The sequence below is a fragment of the Nicrophorus vespilloides genome, unplaced genomic scaffold, assembly GCF_001412225.1.
Source record: "Nicrophorus vespilloides isolate i.1.1-1 unplaced genomic scaffold, Nicve_v1.0, whole genome shotgun sequence".
Taxonomy (NCBI): domain Eukaryota; kingdom Metazoa; phylum Arthropoda; class Insecta; order Coleoptera; family Silphidae; genus Nicrophorus; species Nicrophorus vespilloides.
The window spans coordinates 382,264-401,173 of NW_017098910.1; the positions used below are offsets into that span (position 1 = coordinate 382,264).

The 18,910-nt window shown below is 30.2% G+C and overlaps 2 protein-coding genes across 2 annotated transcripts; both read left to right on the plus strand.

Moving 5' to 3' along the window:
- The first annotated feature begins 1,048 nt into the window (after positions 1–1,048).
- On the plus strand, positions 1,049–4,244 carry LOC108563512 (polypeptide N-acetylgalactosaminyltransferase 35A-like). Its single transcript, XM_017922203.1, has 8 exons — positions 1,049–1,501; positions 1,560–1,698; positions 1,751–2,256; positions 2,308–2,465; positions 3,067–3,219; positions 3,286–3,630; positions 3,691–3,822; positions 3,886–4,244. Exons 1-8 carry the CDS (start codon positions 1,186–1,188, stop codon positions 4,015–4,017), a joined length of 1,881 nt encoding a protein of 626 aa, XP_017777692.1. The 5' UTR covers positions 1,049–1,185; the 3' UTR covers positions 4,018–4,244.
- An 8,706-nt stretch (positions 4,245–12,950) lies between these two features.
- On the plus strand, positions 12,951–18,830 carry LOC108563510 (nuclear receptor subfamily 2 group E member 1-like). Its single transcript, XM_017922201.1, has 9 exons — positions 12,951–12,968; positions 13,015–13,139; positions 13,434–13,549; positions 17,282–17,545; positions 17,610–17,750; positions 17,794–17,993; positions 18,060–18,153; positions 18,215–18,370; positions 18,476–18,830. Exons 1-9 carry the CDS (start codon positions 12,951–12,953, stop codon positions 18,721–18,723), a joined length of 1,362 nt encoding a protein of 453 aa, XP_017777690.1. The 3' UTR covers positions 18,724–18,830.
- Positions 18,831–18,910: the final 80 nt, after the last annotated feature.

Genomic DNA, 18,910 nt, shown 5'->3' on the forward strand with positions numbered 1-18,910 from the left:
AATTAAATGACAAAACAAGTTACAAATCAATAAATAAAAGAAAGTAAGTAGTTAATATAAATCATATATAAAATTCATACTAAATATTCCGCATAAAGAACATTTTTATATCATAAATTTCCTTGCAAAATGAATGCAATAAAGACTACGAGAATATTGAGATAAGTGCGCTCCAGCGTCCCGACAATACATCAAATACTTGAATAATAAGGACATAACGTCTTCGCTGTCAGTTTTAACCGTTTTTCATGTACTTCAACTGCCTTCACTATCATTTTACTTCTACAATTTATAGATATAACCTTTTGCATAACCTTCTTCAAATAGTCCTATTTACATGTTAAATTGTATTGCACAGCCATTTTGTTTTACCTGCTTTATTTATCCGTTATTTCTCATAGCAACAACTGTCTTATTATATTTATTTTAGTAAATCTACAAAATACATAGATAGTAAAATATTATAAACTATATGCGTTTATTAATAAAATTCAATATTTAGTAAATTTTGATACAAATAATACACATTAAAAATGAATCGTATTTGAAAAGGTATAAGAATCAATAATACCAGACGCGCCATCTATTAAGATGCGCTCCAATTAAATAATTAACAAATTTAGATTCAAATTTATTATGTAGATACTAATTATTTAAATAAAGATGTGATAAATCTTCATACCGAAAACAATATTATTTATATAAGGAAACACAATGTAACTAAGAAATACAGACATTTTTGATAATAATTTGTTAAACAAATTTGTATAATTTCAAATGATTGATAACTTATAAAAGTAAAGCAAGGTTTGTTTTTCTTGAAGTATAATGGGTGATAAGTACCTAAAATAATTAAATACGAATGTAATGCTTATTATTTCGAACTTAGTAATCTCGTATACTTATTTAAAGAACAATTTTAATGAATATTCTCAGAAAAAACAAAATGTAAATCAATAATTTCAAATTCATTATTAATTTAGCGTCATTGATTAACACAGTGCACATAAGCTCGTATCAGATTAGCATATACATACCAAATGTCAGAGTGACATTTGAGTTATGTGCTTAACCTCAAAAATTAAAAATGTCGATAACCTTTGTTTTTTAGTATTCTTGGAAACATCATGAATAACAGTATTATTAGTTTATAATGTAACATTAAGAAAAACAGTATAGTTCAAGATGGTTAGCCTGAATAGATCATTCTTATACGGCATAGGTATTACATCCCTGACATGGATAATCTGTCTGTACTTGTATTCACAACTGAACCAATTAGCCCAATCCGAAAAGCTAGAGAAGCATTACACTCATCTCCCAAGAATCAACAAGGAAATTGTGAACAACAATGTGATCGACATTGATGACAAATCGAAGTCTAAAGAATCAAACAATTACAAAAATGAGTGGTACAAGAAGTACAAGAACAGCGAACAGAACATTAAGAAACTCCAGCCAGTCTTTAAAACCAACAGCAAACTTTCTAAAGATGAGAAAGGTGTGTATTTATAAAAGTGAATAATTAATTAATATTATTTAAAATTGTTTTTATTTAGATTTGACTGAGTTGGGGTTGGTGGCTAATTTGCAAGAGAAGGAAATAAAAGATGAAGGTTATAAAATCCATGCCTACAATGTGTTGGTGAGCAATCGGCTGAGTTTGCACAGGAAAATTCCAGATACAAGAAACAAATTGTAAGGATACTGGATAATAAAAACTGCATATAATAACTTTTAATTATTTTAGATGTGGAAGCGTGGAGTATCCTTTGAAGTTGCCTAATGCCAGTATTATAATATGCTTCTACAATGAACACTTCAATACTTTGCTAAGGTCTATACATTCTATAATAGATAGAACTCCAAGTGAGTTACTCCATGACATCATTTTAATAGATGATTATAGTGATATCAAGGTTTTGCATCTGGAAATTAAAAATTACATAGATAAGAACTTTGTTGATGGAAAGGTGAAGTTGTTTAAAACTGAGAAGAGAGAAGGTTTGATTAGAGCTCGCGTTTTTGGTGCTAAGAAAGCCCAAGGAGAAACATTGATCTTCTTGGATAGTCACATTGAAGTTAACAAGGACTGGATACAACCTCTACTAGGTAGAATTAAGGAAAATAGAACCAACGTTGTTGTACCTGTAATCGACGTGATCAATCCTGATACGTTTGCATACACTTCCAGCCCTCTTGTTAGAGGAGGTTTTAATTGGGGGTTGCATTTTAAATGGGAGAATTTACCTAAAGGTGATTTTATTGCAAATGAAAAGAGAAGGAAACTTATTTATTTTATTTCAGGAACTTTATCCAAGGGTGAAGACTTTGTGAAACCAATTAAGTCTCCAACTATGGCAGGAGGCTTGTTTGCAATAAACAGACAGTATTTTATTTATTTAGGAGAGTACGACAGCGGCATGAATATTTGGGGTGGAGAAAATTTGGAAATTTCATTTCGTGTAAGAAATTTACTTTACATAAAAAAAATATTAACAAAAAAAATCCTCAAAACTACGTGACAACTATTTTCTACCTTTAAATATCCATTGATTATCCTACTAATTGGCAATGAAAACAAGCACTAACTAATGGACTTTATATAAATCAGTATTTGATTTAGCTACAATTAACTAATACTAATTTCACTAAAAATACAATTTCATTTGCACATCAATTAAATAACGAGCGAATTTTACTACTTAATAATTATCATAGATACACTCAGAAACAACAGGCTTTTTTCAATGACAACCACTGGAGATTATTAATGAACTTCTACCAATGATTACTAAGATAAGTTAAACTCATTCGTTAGTCAATATATTTCAAAACTAAAAAAAATATATATTTCCATTAAAATTTTCCATTGAGATTATATTTTAGTGTAATCTAATTCAATAACTGAATTAAAATACTTTAGATATTCCTTCACATTAACAATACGATTTTCGATATGAATATTAATTTTAAACTATTCCTAACAAATTCAGCTTTGCTCGAATTTAATATATTATTGTTGTATATTATAAAGATTTCGTTACTTATAACGGATTATTATAGATATGGATGTGTGGAGGAAACTTGGAAATGTTGCCTTGCAGCCGAGTGGGTCATGTATTTAGGCAAAGAAGACCATACGGATCACCGGATGGACAAGACACGATGCTTCATAACTCTTTGAGAGTAGCCCACGTTTGGATGGACGAGTATAAAGCATGCCACATACAATATTATCTACGAAAAAAACATAATTCTAACCATTGAAATCGTTTCTTTCAGGAATACTTTCTGAGTCAGCGCAAGGAAGTGGAAAAGGTGAAATACGGCGATATTTCATCGAGGCTTCAATTAAGGAAAGAACTTGGTTGCAAATCGTTCGATTGGTATATAAAAAACGTATATCCTGAAATCGTGTTGCCTTCGGACGATGATAACAGACTGAAGAACAAATGGGCAGCATTGGAACAAGACGATTACCAGCCGTGGCACACGAGGAAACGGAATTACGTGAATCAGTATCAGATCAAACTGACTAATAGTTCTTTGTGCTTGACAAGCGAGAAGGATTACAAAGCGAAAGGTGGATTGCTAACTTTGAAGCCATGCATGCGGTACAAGTCGCAAGTAAGATTTATTATTCTGAAGAATTATTAACAGTTGTTAATTAATTTTATTGAAATGTAGATGTGGTATGAAACGGATCGAAACGAATTGGTTCTCTCTCAGTTGCTGTGTCTGCAATCTCGTCACCCGAAGCCGTTCCTTTACAAATGCCACGAGATGGGAGGTGATCAAGAGTGGAAGCATAAAGGAGAGGTGTGTGCAGCAATCGATTTTCGCATTTTCGTATACAAAGTTTTTTTTTTTACTTACTTTCAGAGCGGATCCCCTATTTACAACATGGCTGCCGGAACTTGCCTAGGTGTGGAAGAGGTCAAAGTTGCGGCGGAAGTAGTCATGACCCTCTGCGCAGATCCGACCTACAACAAGTGGGATTTAGTCGAGACCTAAACTAATATATCTATATAATTCTAAAGACACATATTTTTCTAATGATCTTTTTTTATATTAACCGGAAGACTGATTTATTTTTGCTTTTATATGTCCTCCAGGTATTACACCTTTTCTTCAGGTAACTTTATGCCATACTGCGTGTTCTACCTTTTTATGTGTTTCATTTTATAATTATACATTTTTACTCTCTATTATTCTTATGCATTTATTACTAATATATTGGATGTTGGTTATTGTGAAAAATTCTATTTATAAAATATATTTTCTTGTTTGTGTTTACATTGGTTTGTATTAAAAAAAAATGAGTTAATGAATAAAAATATATATTTTCCGAGTTTAATTTGTTTCAATGGTGGCTGAATGCGAAGTCGTGATTCGGAAAACTTTTCTCTTAGCGTTTCGGTCTCCCTCTCGCTCCTTCCATTTGCTCGAATGTAATGTTCTGATCTGGTCTTGAAACTAAGTGGTATATTGTATAAAACCTCGCGACCACGAATTGCTTTTAATTGATTTTCGATAAAAGGTTTCCGCGTTTAACATAATAGCGGTGGAGTGTTGACATCTTCACGGATCTGTGTGAATTCTGACACATGCGAACTTACCCCACTTTTGTCGAGCGCGCACCCTCTTTATATCTCTCTTACACATCACTTATGTACATCTCCATTCAGATGCCTTCTACACACATATCTGTCCATCCTTTCGAAATACAAAAGGAAAGACTAAGGAAAATAAATAGTCTGAATTTGATTAATTTGTTTAACTAAATTTCGAAAATATTAAAGGGAAAGAACCAATTCTCCACTAAAGTCAATATAAACATATCAATTTATCACCAACATAATAAACTTTATAATTATAAATTTTGATTAATGCTCAAAATAAAAGTTACTAAAGCCTTATGGAAATAAGAAAAACTTGTAAAAGAAACATAAAAAATAATATATAATCTGAAGAAATGTAACATACAATTGATTAATATGTAATAAACTTTTATAGTTTTTGAAAACTCCTATATAATTTAGATACAAATACTGTTGATTCATTAAGAGAATTTTATATTTTAGATATGTCAATTTCAAGTTAGTTTAATGAAATACTTCAGATTTCTATCAACGTTTTGTTCCACTGATTCAAATAATTTTGCAATTTCGTTATTTGAATTTTTAAATAGTTGATTTTTTCTAACGGATCATTACTTAAAATATACGATTTGTACAGTAGACATACGAATCAATCATTATCTTTTCCATTGCATTATAATAATATACAGTTTATTGGTGAAAATTATGACCAAAAGGCTATCAATCGCGGTCATTTCACCCAATTTTAATATATTTAAAGATAATACTTCAATAAAAAAATATGTTTGGTTTCTATCTGGTATTTTACAAAAGTTAATTATTAATTGGTAGTGATTTGCAAGAGTAACAAGTATAAATACAAGCAGATTCACTTATTTAAAACATTAATTTAATGATAAAATATGTATAAAAAAAAAAGCAAACAACCAATATAAATTTGTGCTCTGGTATTCATTTAAACTTTAGTCAACTTGATACTTTGAGCATTAATATTTGTAATTAATTATTGACACCAAACATTTACATACAAATGGAGATTAATTTTATTTGTGTAATCTTCTCAGTTTAGTTAGTTTTGATTAACTGCAATGATTAAACATATGCTTAAATGCACTTTGTATTTAAATATCAAAGAAATAATATTACAGTAAGACATTAAGGTCAATACAAATAATATTTTATTCCAATCTTCAATATATTTACATGTATTTATCAAAAAACGTGATGTACATATGTATGGCCTATGGCATTTGTTTATACAAGAAATTCTTTGTTTGTTACTAGTTTGAATAAACGAAGGACACATTTGATCTAAACATTACTTTTCCACGATTATTTTTACTCAATCGAATTCTTTACATTTTTTATCGCAATCAACAAGAAGTTAACAAGTATAATTTCGAATTAATCTACGTTTCCTAATATTTTATGTTTCGCGTTAATCGTATAATATTGTATTCATCAACTACCGATCCTTATGTTTTTTTTTTTCGAGGTTTTTATTAAAATTGTAAATTTCTAGCGCGAAATTTGTAATTAGTGTAAAACTGATGTCAATAAAATATATTTAAATCACAAAATATAAAAAATGGAATCAATAAGCAATCTAAATTTTAAATTTACTAGTATTATTTACAATTGTATCAACAAAAAATATACTTTGGAAGAAATTATGTTTATATCTAATATTATTATGATATATTGAAATGATTTTTCAATAATTAACCAACATTTTAAATTTGCTAGTATTATTTACAATTGTTTCAACTAAAAATATACTTTGAAAGAAATAATGTCTATGGCTAATATAATTATGATATAATGAAATTATTTTTCCCTCAATCTCCGTCGATATTAATTCACAATAAACTGTTTTATATACGATTAAAAGAGGAAAAACTATTTCACAAAGTTTCTATAAGAATTGATCAACACTATAGATGCAAGGCATTCACAAATTATATAATGCTTAATAAATACAAAACAATAACAAAAAACAATATAAATTCTGACCAATATTTAGTTATTCATAGAATGAGCACTGAATAAAGTATTGTATCACTGTTAATAAAAAAAAAACTACCTTTCTGTAAACATTTATTGAATCTATTCAACGTTGAAAATAATGATTTCAATGAAATAAATGATATCCGGAAAAGTTTTACTGAATATAAAAAATTAAAACTTAAAAACTTATTAAAATTATTTCCTAATAATATTGTTTTCTTTGTGTACGTCTAGTAAGTGTATTATTTGGGTTTTGTTGACATCAAATGAGAGAAAAGAAAAACTATGGAATAAAGAATATAATTATTTTTTGTTTTGTTTTTCGTGTTGGAAAATTACTTGTAAAATGGCGATTCCATGGCCAGGGCAACGATTTTCCAGTCGGACTTCGAATAATTTATGCGCGCATTAATATTTGAGCCGTCGCTCGGGGCATAACGACGTGGAAAGCTAAAAAAATAGGAAAGGAATGTTCAGTGACAGGTCGAAAGGGTGCACAAAGGTTGCGCCCCGACCAATGGCGAGCGGAGAGGCAGCAGGAGACGACCAATCGCATCGCTCTCTCCCCTAACCGATCGCCGCTCTTTTAACCCTGCCGCGAGGGTGGTAGGCGTGTCCACGATGCACAGGGTGCTTCATCAACTTTTCTATACACCGAGTTATCACTTTGATTTGTGACTTTTCAACCGGTAAACCACTTTGCCGTCCGCAATAAACGACAGTTTTCGAACGGCCGCAATTCTTCATCATTCCAATTTAACAACAAGTGCATCAAGTACATCAAGGTAAGATTTATCAAAATTATAGTAGAAAAATGAAAAAGACACAATTCATAATATTTGCATTTAACTGAAATTGTAAGTCAAGTGTAATTTTGTAATCAACTTGTAAATTTGAATCGTTACTTTGTATATACTTTTCAGTAGGCAATCATTTATTTTATTTACATTTTTACACTTTCACCTGTATATCTAGCTAAATTTTCTTTACTCATTGTAAACAGTTTATGGTCTTCCATTCATCAGAAAGTACCGAGCTAATCTTATTCGTTTGTGATTTGTCATTTGTCGAGCAGTGATAAAGTCTAAATTAAATATAAAACATAGAACTGTAGATTAAACAACTAAAAAATAAAAAAATGTAGTAAAAATATCAGAAATATAATAATATATAATTTAAGAAAATTGAAGTTTCTACATTAATTACTTAACCAACCTCTTAATTATTACATTGATTATAATTAGTTTTTACACGTTAATTAACAACAATAATTAATAAAAACATATATAATTTTGATAAATTCATATTTAAGATTTTTATAATGATTGTATAGTTTAAAAGATATAAACTAAAGAGTGATACAAAAAAACTTCAATTAGATTTAAAAATCGAACAAATTAACCAAAAAACATGATTTTATCATATTTCATCTTCTAGGTAAAAAAAAACTATTTCATAAAGACAGTTTCCGTGTGACAAGGTTTTATATAGATTTATAATTTGTTTTATAACTGTTTTATATTTGTTATAATTATATTTATATTTGAACAAATTTAGTTTTTATTATTAAATATTTAATTACAGACTTAACTTTGTATTATAATTTTTATTGATATGCAGGTTACCTCATACATCGAACGGTTCAATTTTTAAACCGTTATTTTATTATTACTAAAAAAAACTATTTGAATAATTTAATATTATATATTTATCACTAAATTTTTCGGTCTTGTGTTTCTAAGAATCTTAATAATATTAAGATTTAAGTTGCCATAGTAATTTCAATCTTAATAAAACTTAACTTCCTAATACATAAGTCAATAATTAAATACGCAACAAGATATTCATTTATTAGAAATACTTGTATAGTTCGGTTTCAATCAGTCGGGATTCAATATAGCCCAGTTTGAAAATTTCAATTTGAAAATTGAATTAAGAAAAAATATGAATAAACAAAATGATTGTATATACATAAGTGATCAAGTTTTCCCTATATTCAATTTTCTTTTTGTGCTGATTATTTTATATGTATTTAGTTTCAAGCAGTCCATGAGGAACTGATTACCCGCACTGAGCGAGGAATTGTTGTTTGTCGCTTTACCTGACAATTAAGAACAAAGTTTTTCAATTATGTGATTTGCATGAATGTTCATAATAACTTACTGTAGTTGTTTCACTGCTAATAAAAGTTACAAGAAATTTGCTTACTTAACAGTTTTCAAGAATTGTACACATAACAAAATATTTCTTAATGTTACAATATTATTTGATTGCATTACAAAAAAAATCACTTGTAAGTAAAAATTAATTGCAATTATATTACAATTACTTTAAGTTTGATCGATTTGTATTCAGTTTGTTTGTCTGTTTGAAAATCTACGGTGCATCAACGACTAGAAAAATTAATCCATATTGTTGTTGAACAATAGTTCGAGTCCATTGTGAACCGATAATCGCACATAGAATGTATCGGTTCAAACTGCAAACACCTTTCGCGCTGAAGATGACTTTCGATTTTATAAAAAATCGACGCTGCAGAAATTTGCATATTTTTTACATCCATCCACATCATTCTCCGTGGCCCAACACCTCGACACTATTAATCTAACATTATTCAAATTCCATTTGCCAAGTTTTATAATATCCATTATTGGATAAACTTTGTTGAGGCGTATAAGCTAATAAGTATTCATAACAATTTTATATAGATAAATCAATGGAAACTCACGTGCTTGATTATTAATAATATTAATAATAGTAATATCTAAAATTATTGAAATTCCGTTTACAAATTTTGTTTAATTGTTTTCAACTTAATTGAAATGTATAAGTTTTGATATAATAAATTTATATAGATAAATCGATGGTTTAAACAGTAACTTGCGTGATAGTTAACTAAGATATTGATTAGATCATTAATAGTAATGAATAATAAAGTTCATAGTTATGTCACCACATAAAATGGGAAATCTACTAATTAAATTTTCCAATTTGGACCAAAGAGTTATGATTTTGTATTTCTTCATTTTTATTTGTTAATAAAACAATTTATAGTAATATAATTTATTTGCACTACATAGGAAAATCAAACAAAATTATTTAATTCTAATTATTAACAATTATTGCAAACGGCTTTTTCTACCAGGTTCTTTAATATTTACATGTTATTTATTTGATAAAATTGATAAGCAGTACCAACTAATATGATATAAGTTATAATTTAGGTAAAAATTAGGATATCTAAAAAACACAAATATATTAATATATAAAAATGTACAATTTTTGAATACGATAAAGTTTCAACTGAATTTTGTTTAATAATTTTTTTAATTAAATAATATTTAGACTCGTTCGTGAACTATTACAAACTGATAAAATAATTGAAATAATTATATCAAATTTCAAAACTTTCGTGCTTTGAAATTGGTATATGTAATACTACCATTATGTCGTTTTAGGGTGAAACAGATCAATTTAGTTATAGAAATCTATGTGATTTGATCGCCGCCGGAAAGATTTTTAGAAAAGCCATACGCCGCGTATCAATTAAACGAATCCATGAACCGTGACTCGCAGTAGTCCAACATGAAATTATATGTTAATTACAGTTTACAGTATCCCTTTTTCTTTCCGGCCACAAAAGGGCAACATATGCGACCTGTCCGTGGCACGTGGCCCCCTCGAAGACAGACTGCAAAATAATGCCCTAACATCTAACACCCCTCCAAACTGTTGAATAAAATATATTGTTGATGGCACTGGGACTTTATTTTTCGAAAAATTTTGCAACTTTATGCGAAAACTTTGTGTGGAAAGAAAAAGCGATGGTGCATTAGGTGCCATGTGTGGGTGTCGTGGTGAGTCGATCGACTGCAAATTAATTGTCCATGTCATATATCATTCGGGTGTCGGATCCTGTAATTATCCTACTTCCTACCAAATTGCCGTGACCGATTTATCTAGGAAAATGTAATGTTTCGATGGACGTGTTGGGAGAGCGTGTATTGTACTTGTAGTCTGGTACCTTCGGACAATCAAATATTAATTTCCTTTTACGTACCATGAAACCAGAGAATTATTCATTACACGTGTACATAACACATTCACTGAGGTAATACCGCATAAACGGTTTTCCAAAAACAAAACGCTCGAACACATAATTGCTACACATTTCCAACTGGGTCTTGTGTTTCACCAAATAACACGAATTACACAAATGACAACCATTTTCAGCAATATTAAACAATATTTTCTAAAATATTAATACATATTATCTCTTTTATATTAATGTTCCAACAAATTTCCTACGACAACTTGATTTATTTATTGGTGCGTACACACTACGACGTAGTGCTATTTTTTTGCCTTATGGCAGATGTACAGGCATACTAATATAACACCTCACTTTTCAAAATATTACACTTTGTTGGTACAAAGTGAAACATTAATTTTAATTATACTGTGATAAGAGAATTCATAATTAACATTCAAGAGTCCTGAATATTTTATTCTATTGTTTGTATTTTGTTCGACTTGAATATTAATAACTTGTAACTTTAATATAACTTCTATAAGTTGTATCAACTATATCCAAATAGCAAAGCTAATAGTTATTTTTGAAAATATCAAAAATTGCCTACAAATTTAAAATAAAATGAATTTATTATCAAAAACGCTATTTTCTTATGTTTAGTTGAGAACAACTTTATATATTACTTCTTATAATATAAGATAAAAAATATTGCTTCTATCGAAAAGTCAGTATTAAATAAATTTTAAACCTATATTTTCCAATATTTAACACGTATATTAATCTATAATTGTACAATACAAATTCGTACTTTATGTACTTGTTTCTGTCAGGAAAACGTGTTAGTTTTTTTTTATGTTTGTTTATCTGTTTATACATAAGGTGTTTAGCTGACCTTCCATTTGTCATAAAAAAAAAATAACGCGTATGAGATTTAGGGGTGACTTTAACACCTGTATTGTATTGTCTGGTGCGGTTTCGGGTAGCCAAATGGTGGGGTGAGCTATCAAATCTACCGCACAATTATGTAATCATAATGAACCCCGGCGGTGCGGCGTTTACAACTACAAATTACGCAATATGTTAGCTTTTTTCACGGCAACTCTACATGAACATCACGCATGCCTTGCATATTCAATTGCGGTACTGACAATAGTCAACGTCATCAATACAAATCGAAGCAGAAAAAAAAACAAAACTATCACAAATATTGGTTTTAAACATTGAGAATTGAGATATTTAGATTCATTGAAATTGCTATTGACTATTTATGAACATTTGATGTAATTCAATTTCAAATTTAACAAAGTAATGTAGATATATACTTTGCCGAGTAACTTGGCAAGTAAAATGTAGTGCATGGATAATATCCATGTATCCCGTTTCGTTTCCGCAAACAGTTCCGGACTGTTTGAATCACGGGGACATTAAAACTGCATAAAAATAAAGTTCACAAAAGAAGATTTGTAAAAAAAAATCAATTATTTATATATATAAACAAATAATTGAAAATTCTATTTTAATGATTTATTTGTAATGTATCAATTAAAATTTAGATTATTTTGCAATTGTCAAACTATATTGAATCCGGACTGATTGAAGACGCACTATGCGAGATATTTATGTACTTGAATTTACGCATGTAACTATAATGAATTAATTATAGTAACATAAATTATTTAAGTTGGTACACATTTTAGTTCTATGCACATATTTAAAACAAAAATACAATTTTGTCAAAAAATATAAGTATCATAATCAACAGTTAATTTATAAATAGTTTTTAATTAAAATATAGAAATTGCACTCACCTGCAATGTAGACACCACATTTATGTTCTTTCGATCAGAATATGATAACTTTATTATACAGTTGAAGATGTTTTAACCACAATTTGTTAATTTTTTGTTACATGTTCAATGACTTTGTCAAACTATTATTGACAAGTAAGAAAACAAAATAAATATTTAATGGCTGTCTTTCATGGGTAATTAGATAAATAAAAAGAATAAAATCTTTCAATATCATTAAATATTTATTTAAATTACATATTTAGTGTACATATGTATTGTGATTAAAGTTGCTGGAATTTAATAAAATACATTTAGGAAATTTACAAATTATATTTATTTAAAATTGAACAATTCCATAATTTACAGTAAAAAATAAAAAGAATATTGAAAATTTTATACAATTTTCGAATAATTCATCGTAATAAATTATTATGCAATTTGACATAACTTAACTACAAATAAAATTTAGTAATAAAGTAAATAGTGTAAAACAGCGTTTCTTAACCCAACACAAAAATGTTGAGAAAAACTGGTGTAAATGATACAATAATAAATGTGTTTTCTTTTTAAATATTTGCAGATGGAAGAATCTACAATCAAAGGAGACTTACTCTGTAAAGTTTGCGGAGATAAAGCCTCGGGGAAACACTACGGTGTCTCCAGTTGCGACGGATGCAGAGGTTTCTTCAAGAGAAGCATCAGAAGGTAAAATTATTTAAAAAAAATCCTCAACAATTATTATAAAATTTAGTTAAATATATAGTATAGAAAATTACAACATTGACAAGTTTATTTATAGTGTAATTACTTGGAGATTTTAAATCAGACATTCACACGATAAACATAACTGAATGAATGAATCCGTGTAGACGATGGCCTTCGAAAATAAGAATAGAATATAGTTAAAAATAAATTATAATCATTACGTATCTACTTGTATTGTTTTTTTTTAATCACACCAAATTTATAATAGTCTGATTAATTTCGTTTAATTCACAGAAATTTGGAATACGTTTGTAAAGAAAATAGCAGATGCATCGTTGATGTGACGAGGAGGAATCAATGTCAAGCATGCAGATTTAGGAAATGCCTTCAGGTCAACATGAAACGAGATGGTAAGATTTTTTATATTGTTTTTTATTCCTTATTAAATACATAATGCTTATTAAGTTAAATCCATCTAAATGATTAAAGTAATAAATAATACTTGATTAAAAAAAAATAATAATTTACATTTCGAAATTTGTTTTTTTTTCCACCTGCAAATAAAAGCAAACACGAATAATATTGTGATGTAAATTAACTAGTTACGAAACTATACCTTTTTTAAGGAGTTGCGATATTTTCGTTGTTGTTCTCGTCTTTGGTCTTGTTCTCGAAACCCATGATGGGGAACAGCTTGATTTTGAGGAGATTCTTCGTCGGTTCCTCTCTTTGAAAATCGCCCGTAAATTTGTTCCTGTCGATGTGCTCCACGTTTAGTTTCCTGGGCTGCTTGAGAAGCTTCACCTGGTAAACGCCAGGCCCTGGAAGCTCATCCTCAGCTGGATAAGCGAGGACGATTCCAACAACGAGCAACAACAAGAACGAAAACACCTTCATTTCGCGAACGCCAAACAATCACTGCCAATCATCAACATAATCCGCGGCAATTTTATTTTGTCCGCGGCAGAAATCCGGATTTCAATGACGCAATCTATAATTGTGGCCGTTCGTAGACATTCTTTCGATGCACATCCATGGTCCGTGCGAACCTATTGCCTCTCATCAGATACGTACGTCTTGCAGATGGCTCGAGTCTGATGTAACTAATTTCCGTTTAATAGCGTGAATTGTTTTCTTTAAAGAAGAGCTTAAAAATATATAATAATAATACGGATATACCCAGTGATTTATTATTGTTGCGAATGTAAATAAGCTTTATTTTGGGTGATGAATAAATTTGATGCGAGAGGGCGATGGGCCATCATCAATTAGTTCAAGCGTTCGCACCCCCTCGCATTCGTCGGATCTTGAGAACGCTCAGGGTGAAGTAAACAGCACCCCCTTTGGCGTTCGGTGTCATCCGCAATTTGTTTACCTCGCAGTTTTTTTTTTGTTTGTTTGCGCTCCGCTTTTCTCTCCTGCAATAACCGAACGAACACTCAGGACCGTCACGACCAAAAGAGTAAACACATATACTTGTATGTTTGCTTAAGTGAGCTTTCCACACTCAAAATAATATATATTTAAAAAAAAACGTAATAACATTGATGACTTTTACAAAATAATTGAAAAAAACATCTATATATATTTCTCATTATCAATTTAATTCAAAAAAAAACATTTAATTATTTCTTAAAGAAAAATATGATGAATGTATTAAATACTAGTAATTACATATACAGTGAAGCCTCGCTTAACGAGTTTAATCCGTTCCAAAACTTCCGGATTTTTACTCGTATAGTGAAACATATTCAAAAATACACATAATATATGTACACAACTTTTAAAAATAATGTAGTAGGCGCGCAATCCGGGACATCTCATCTCATCGTCACTCGTTAAGCGAGTCATTTTTCTTATAAATCATTTTGCTCGTTAAACAACATGCTCATTATGCGAAGTGCTTGTTAAGTGAGGTTTCACTGTACTTGCTGTAAAACATTAGTAAAACAATAATAATTATTGTACATAACCTTATTAACCTAACCCAACTTTTTTATCTTCATTTTCTGTCTATCCATATTGGCATTAATAGTTTATCAAAAACTTAAGATGATCATAAACATTCCTTTTTGTTATGATTTCGTAATCCTTTTTTATAGCATAGGTTTTTTAATGATAGTCTTTTATGCTGAATCGTAAAAAATAACAAGTTTAATGGAAAACATATTATTTCCACTATTATTATGGCAATCCAATTAAATCATGTCATGTCTATTTCTGCACTAAAGTCACAACAATCATAGATGTAAGCTTACACTCAATCAATTCAAATTGTTTATTATTTTTGAAATACTTGTATTTCGTCGTCTAATATTTATTTACAATATTTGTTTATTCAGTAATGTTTTGATTCATAATGAATGGAACATACTACAATGTTAACGAAATTATAAAACATACGTTTGATGCATTTTAATTGAAAATACTTGAAAAAAGAACCATAGTTCCTAGGTATGAGAATTGAAATAATTACTTAATAGATCTTTAGATTTAGTAACTTTTTTTTGTCTTGTTGTAACCATTATTAGTTAACTTATATTTTCAAGTGTTTTCTTTGGATGATTACCAACTTGATATTTCATGTATCAAGATATTTGTTGAACAAATAGAAAACATTATATTCATTTTTATTCAATTATCTTGTTTTAACGCAAATTTTCTATCAGTTAAATACGATATTAGATATTTATAATTTACTACTTTTATATTATTATTTTTCATACGGTATAAATAAATAGAAATATAAAAAAAAATAATCGCATGATACAAATGAATGAACAGTTTATAGAAATATTAACATTTATTTCTCATATAAATTGAATTATAAATTTTATAAATAAGGAAACTGTAATTTGTATATATAATCAATCGCCAAAAAGATAAATTATTCATAGTTTAAATCATATACATTTATTCTATTTCTAGAAATGCACGACAATGAATATCTAATAAACTTTAATGACATTTTATTGCACTAAAAATATTTATTATATATTTTTTTTGTTAAGAGGAAGAATAACGAGGTTATTCCTCATTCCCCAGGTAAAACGACTTTTCTTTTACTGTTATACGTTGTAACATTTTTTTTTTATGGAATCGATTAGAATATACGGTAAATGCGAAATTTTACGTAAACCTCGCACGTGATTTATTGAATTAGTAAATTGGATTTTCCTATGCGCTTTTTATAAACACATCTTTGCAAACATATTAATAAACACATGTAATGGAAATAATATTTAGATTGTTTAAAAAACAAGTTTTTTTTGTACTGTTTTTGTTTTATAATTACTATTATTACTAAATTCTTCATAAAATTAGTTTTTGTTGTAAATAAATACAAACTTATATTTTTCAAAATTTCAAATGTAGTTTATAAACTATAAAATTAATATAATATAAACACTTCATAGTTCATTAATAAATTTAAAAAGAATCTTTATTTTGATACAAATGAAGATATTATCACAATTGTAATGTGACAAATAATTTGTAAATGATATCGGAAAAAAAGTAAAAAAACAAAACATTAGATCAAATTGAGAGACATTCGAAACAAGTATGTAAATACGGAAATCTTATACGGAATAATTTGAGAAAATGAAAACATAGGGATAAATAATGGCTGAAGACGACTTCGTGTTGGTTTAGTTAATATTTAAGATGTACGAGTTGATTCGAGATAAGGGTTCGACCCGCGGGTCTCGCACACAAATGGGGTGTAGGTGGAGTGGTGCGAACTAACAGGTGTTTGAATATCTTTGTTGTGTAACCACAGACATTGTGTGTATGTATATGTGTGTGTAACTCCCTGTCTCCCTGCCTCATAGTCATTACGTAAAAAAAAACGAGACCCTCCAGCAACAAACCACCCCCGCCGCTGCGACAGCGCGACCCCTTTTCTCTCTCTCCATCGCGCCGCCACCAAATGATCATTACCGGCCATAATGTACACAGCAGGCCCTGAATAATAAATGAGTTGACTTTCAATAACTACGCTCGATTCTCTAATTATTAGTTAAATATCAGCTGATTGGGCTGCATGCAACGCTCCATGGTTCCGTAATTGTTAAAAATGCATAAATCCGTTCCCTCATCGATTCGTATCGCTCAACTCGTCTCGTCTTTTCCTTCCGCAGCCGTACAACACGAGAGGGCCCCCAGGACGACGATCCAAGCCAGCATGCATCATTATCCTTTATCCTTCGGACCGCGTCTCAAGACGCTTCAATCCTCGTCCTTCTTCTCTGGACTTCCCCTGCACTTGCAGACACCCCCGATAATCGATCCAGCCGCTCTCACCTCCGTCTCCAGTCTCCACTCATCCTACATACAGCAGGGATTGATTTATCCCACGATGCTGAGCCCGTTCACCAAGCCCGGCCTCTTCGCCAACAATTTAAGTGAGTTCCCATCGATTTCGCGTTTCCTCAATTAATCATCAATCGAACATTAAAATTCAATTAGCAGGCATCCATTCGAGTTTCGCTCACAACAACAAACCCGTCTTCAGTTCACCTTCCAACCTGAGCCCAAGGACTCAGGGCGTCGCTGTGAAGGATGATGAGGTAAGCAGTTCCGAGGAATCGACAGCAAACCGTCTCGAAGGTAAAATCACAATTAAACGAAAACAACAACAATATAAAATTAGCCTGTTTAGATTCCTCCAACCAGGAAGCCAAGTATCCGTCTTCTAAACGCTTGGAGTTACCTATACTTAGCGATCCTTCCAGGCGACCACTGGACGTTCCTTACCTGACCATCTTTCCCACAGAAAATATCTACGAATCAGCCGCCAAACTGCTATTTTTATCCATAAAATGGGCTAGAAGCATACCATCATTCCTGCAGGTAAGATTTAATTTTAAATTTATTTAATATATAAAATCAAATCACATAACTTTATTTTTGCATTAGCTTTCTTACAGGGATCAATCAATATTGCTGGAGGAAAGTTGGAGCGAACTTTTTATATTGACTGCGGCACAATGGACGTTGCCTTTCGATGAAAGTAATTACCGATTAACATTTAACACATTTCATTCAACTAATCGATGACTAATTATTCGCAGATTTATTAATCACCAACGCGATCACTTCTAACTGCAAACAAAGCGTTTTGGAAGAAGATGCAAGGAAATTGCGCGACGTGATCAACAGATTGACATTGCTTAGGGTTGATCACACGGAACACGCTTGTTTGAAAGCGCTTGTACTGTTCAAAGCAGGTAAAGGTTTTTTACTATTCAAGATTTATAGTTAATAGTTCAATTACAATCATTTAGTAATCTTAAATCAAGAATGACATGTTTTGTTTTTCATTTGTTATATAGAATGCCGTGGATTATGTGAACCTAGTCACATAGAGCTCCTTCAAGACCAAACCCACGTCATGCTGAGCGAATACTGCAATCAGCGACAGACCACACCGAAAGGAAGATTCGGAAAATTGCTACTTGCGTTACCATCGGTCCAAGCCATAAGCAGGAAGAGTTTGGAGGAGTTGCTGTTCAAACAGACTGTGGGAGACGTCGCTATAGATAGGCTACTTGGAGACTTAGCCAAAGCCACGCAAACCTAAGATACTTACCACAATATTAAAATCGTGTATTTATATGACTCGCAACATCACCGACGGTTGACACATACCATCTTTTTATCCCTGTGCGTGATTTCTTTACTATTAACGCTTCATATAAACAAGTGTATAAGACATACGAAAATCACATATTTTTCTACCAGATGGATTTCCCTTCGAGTTTATTATT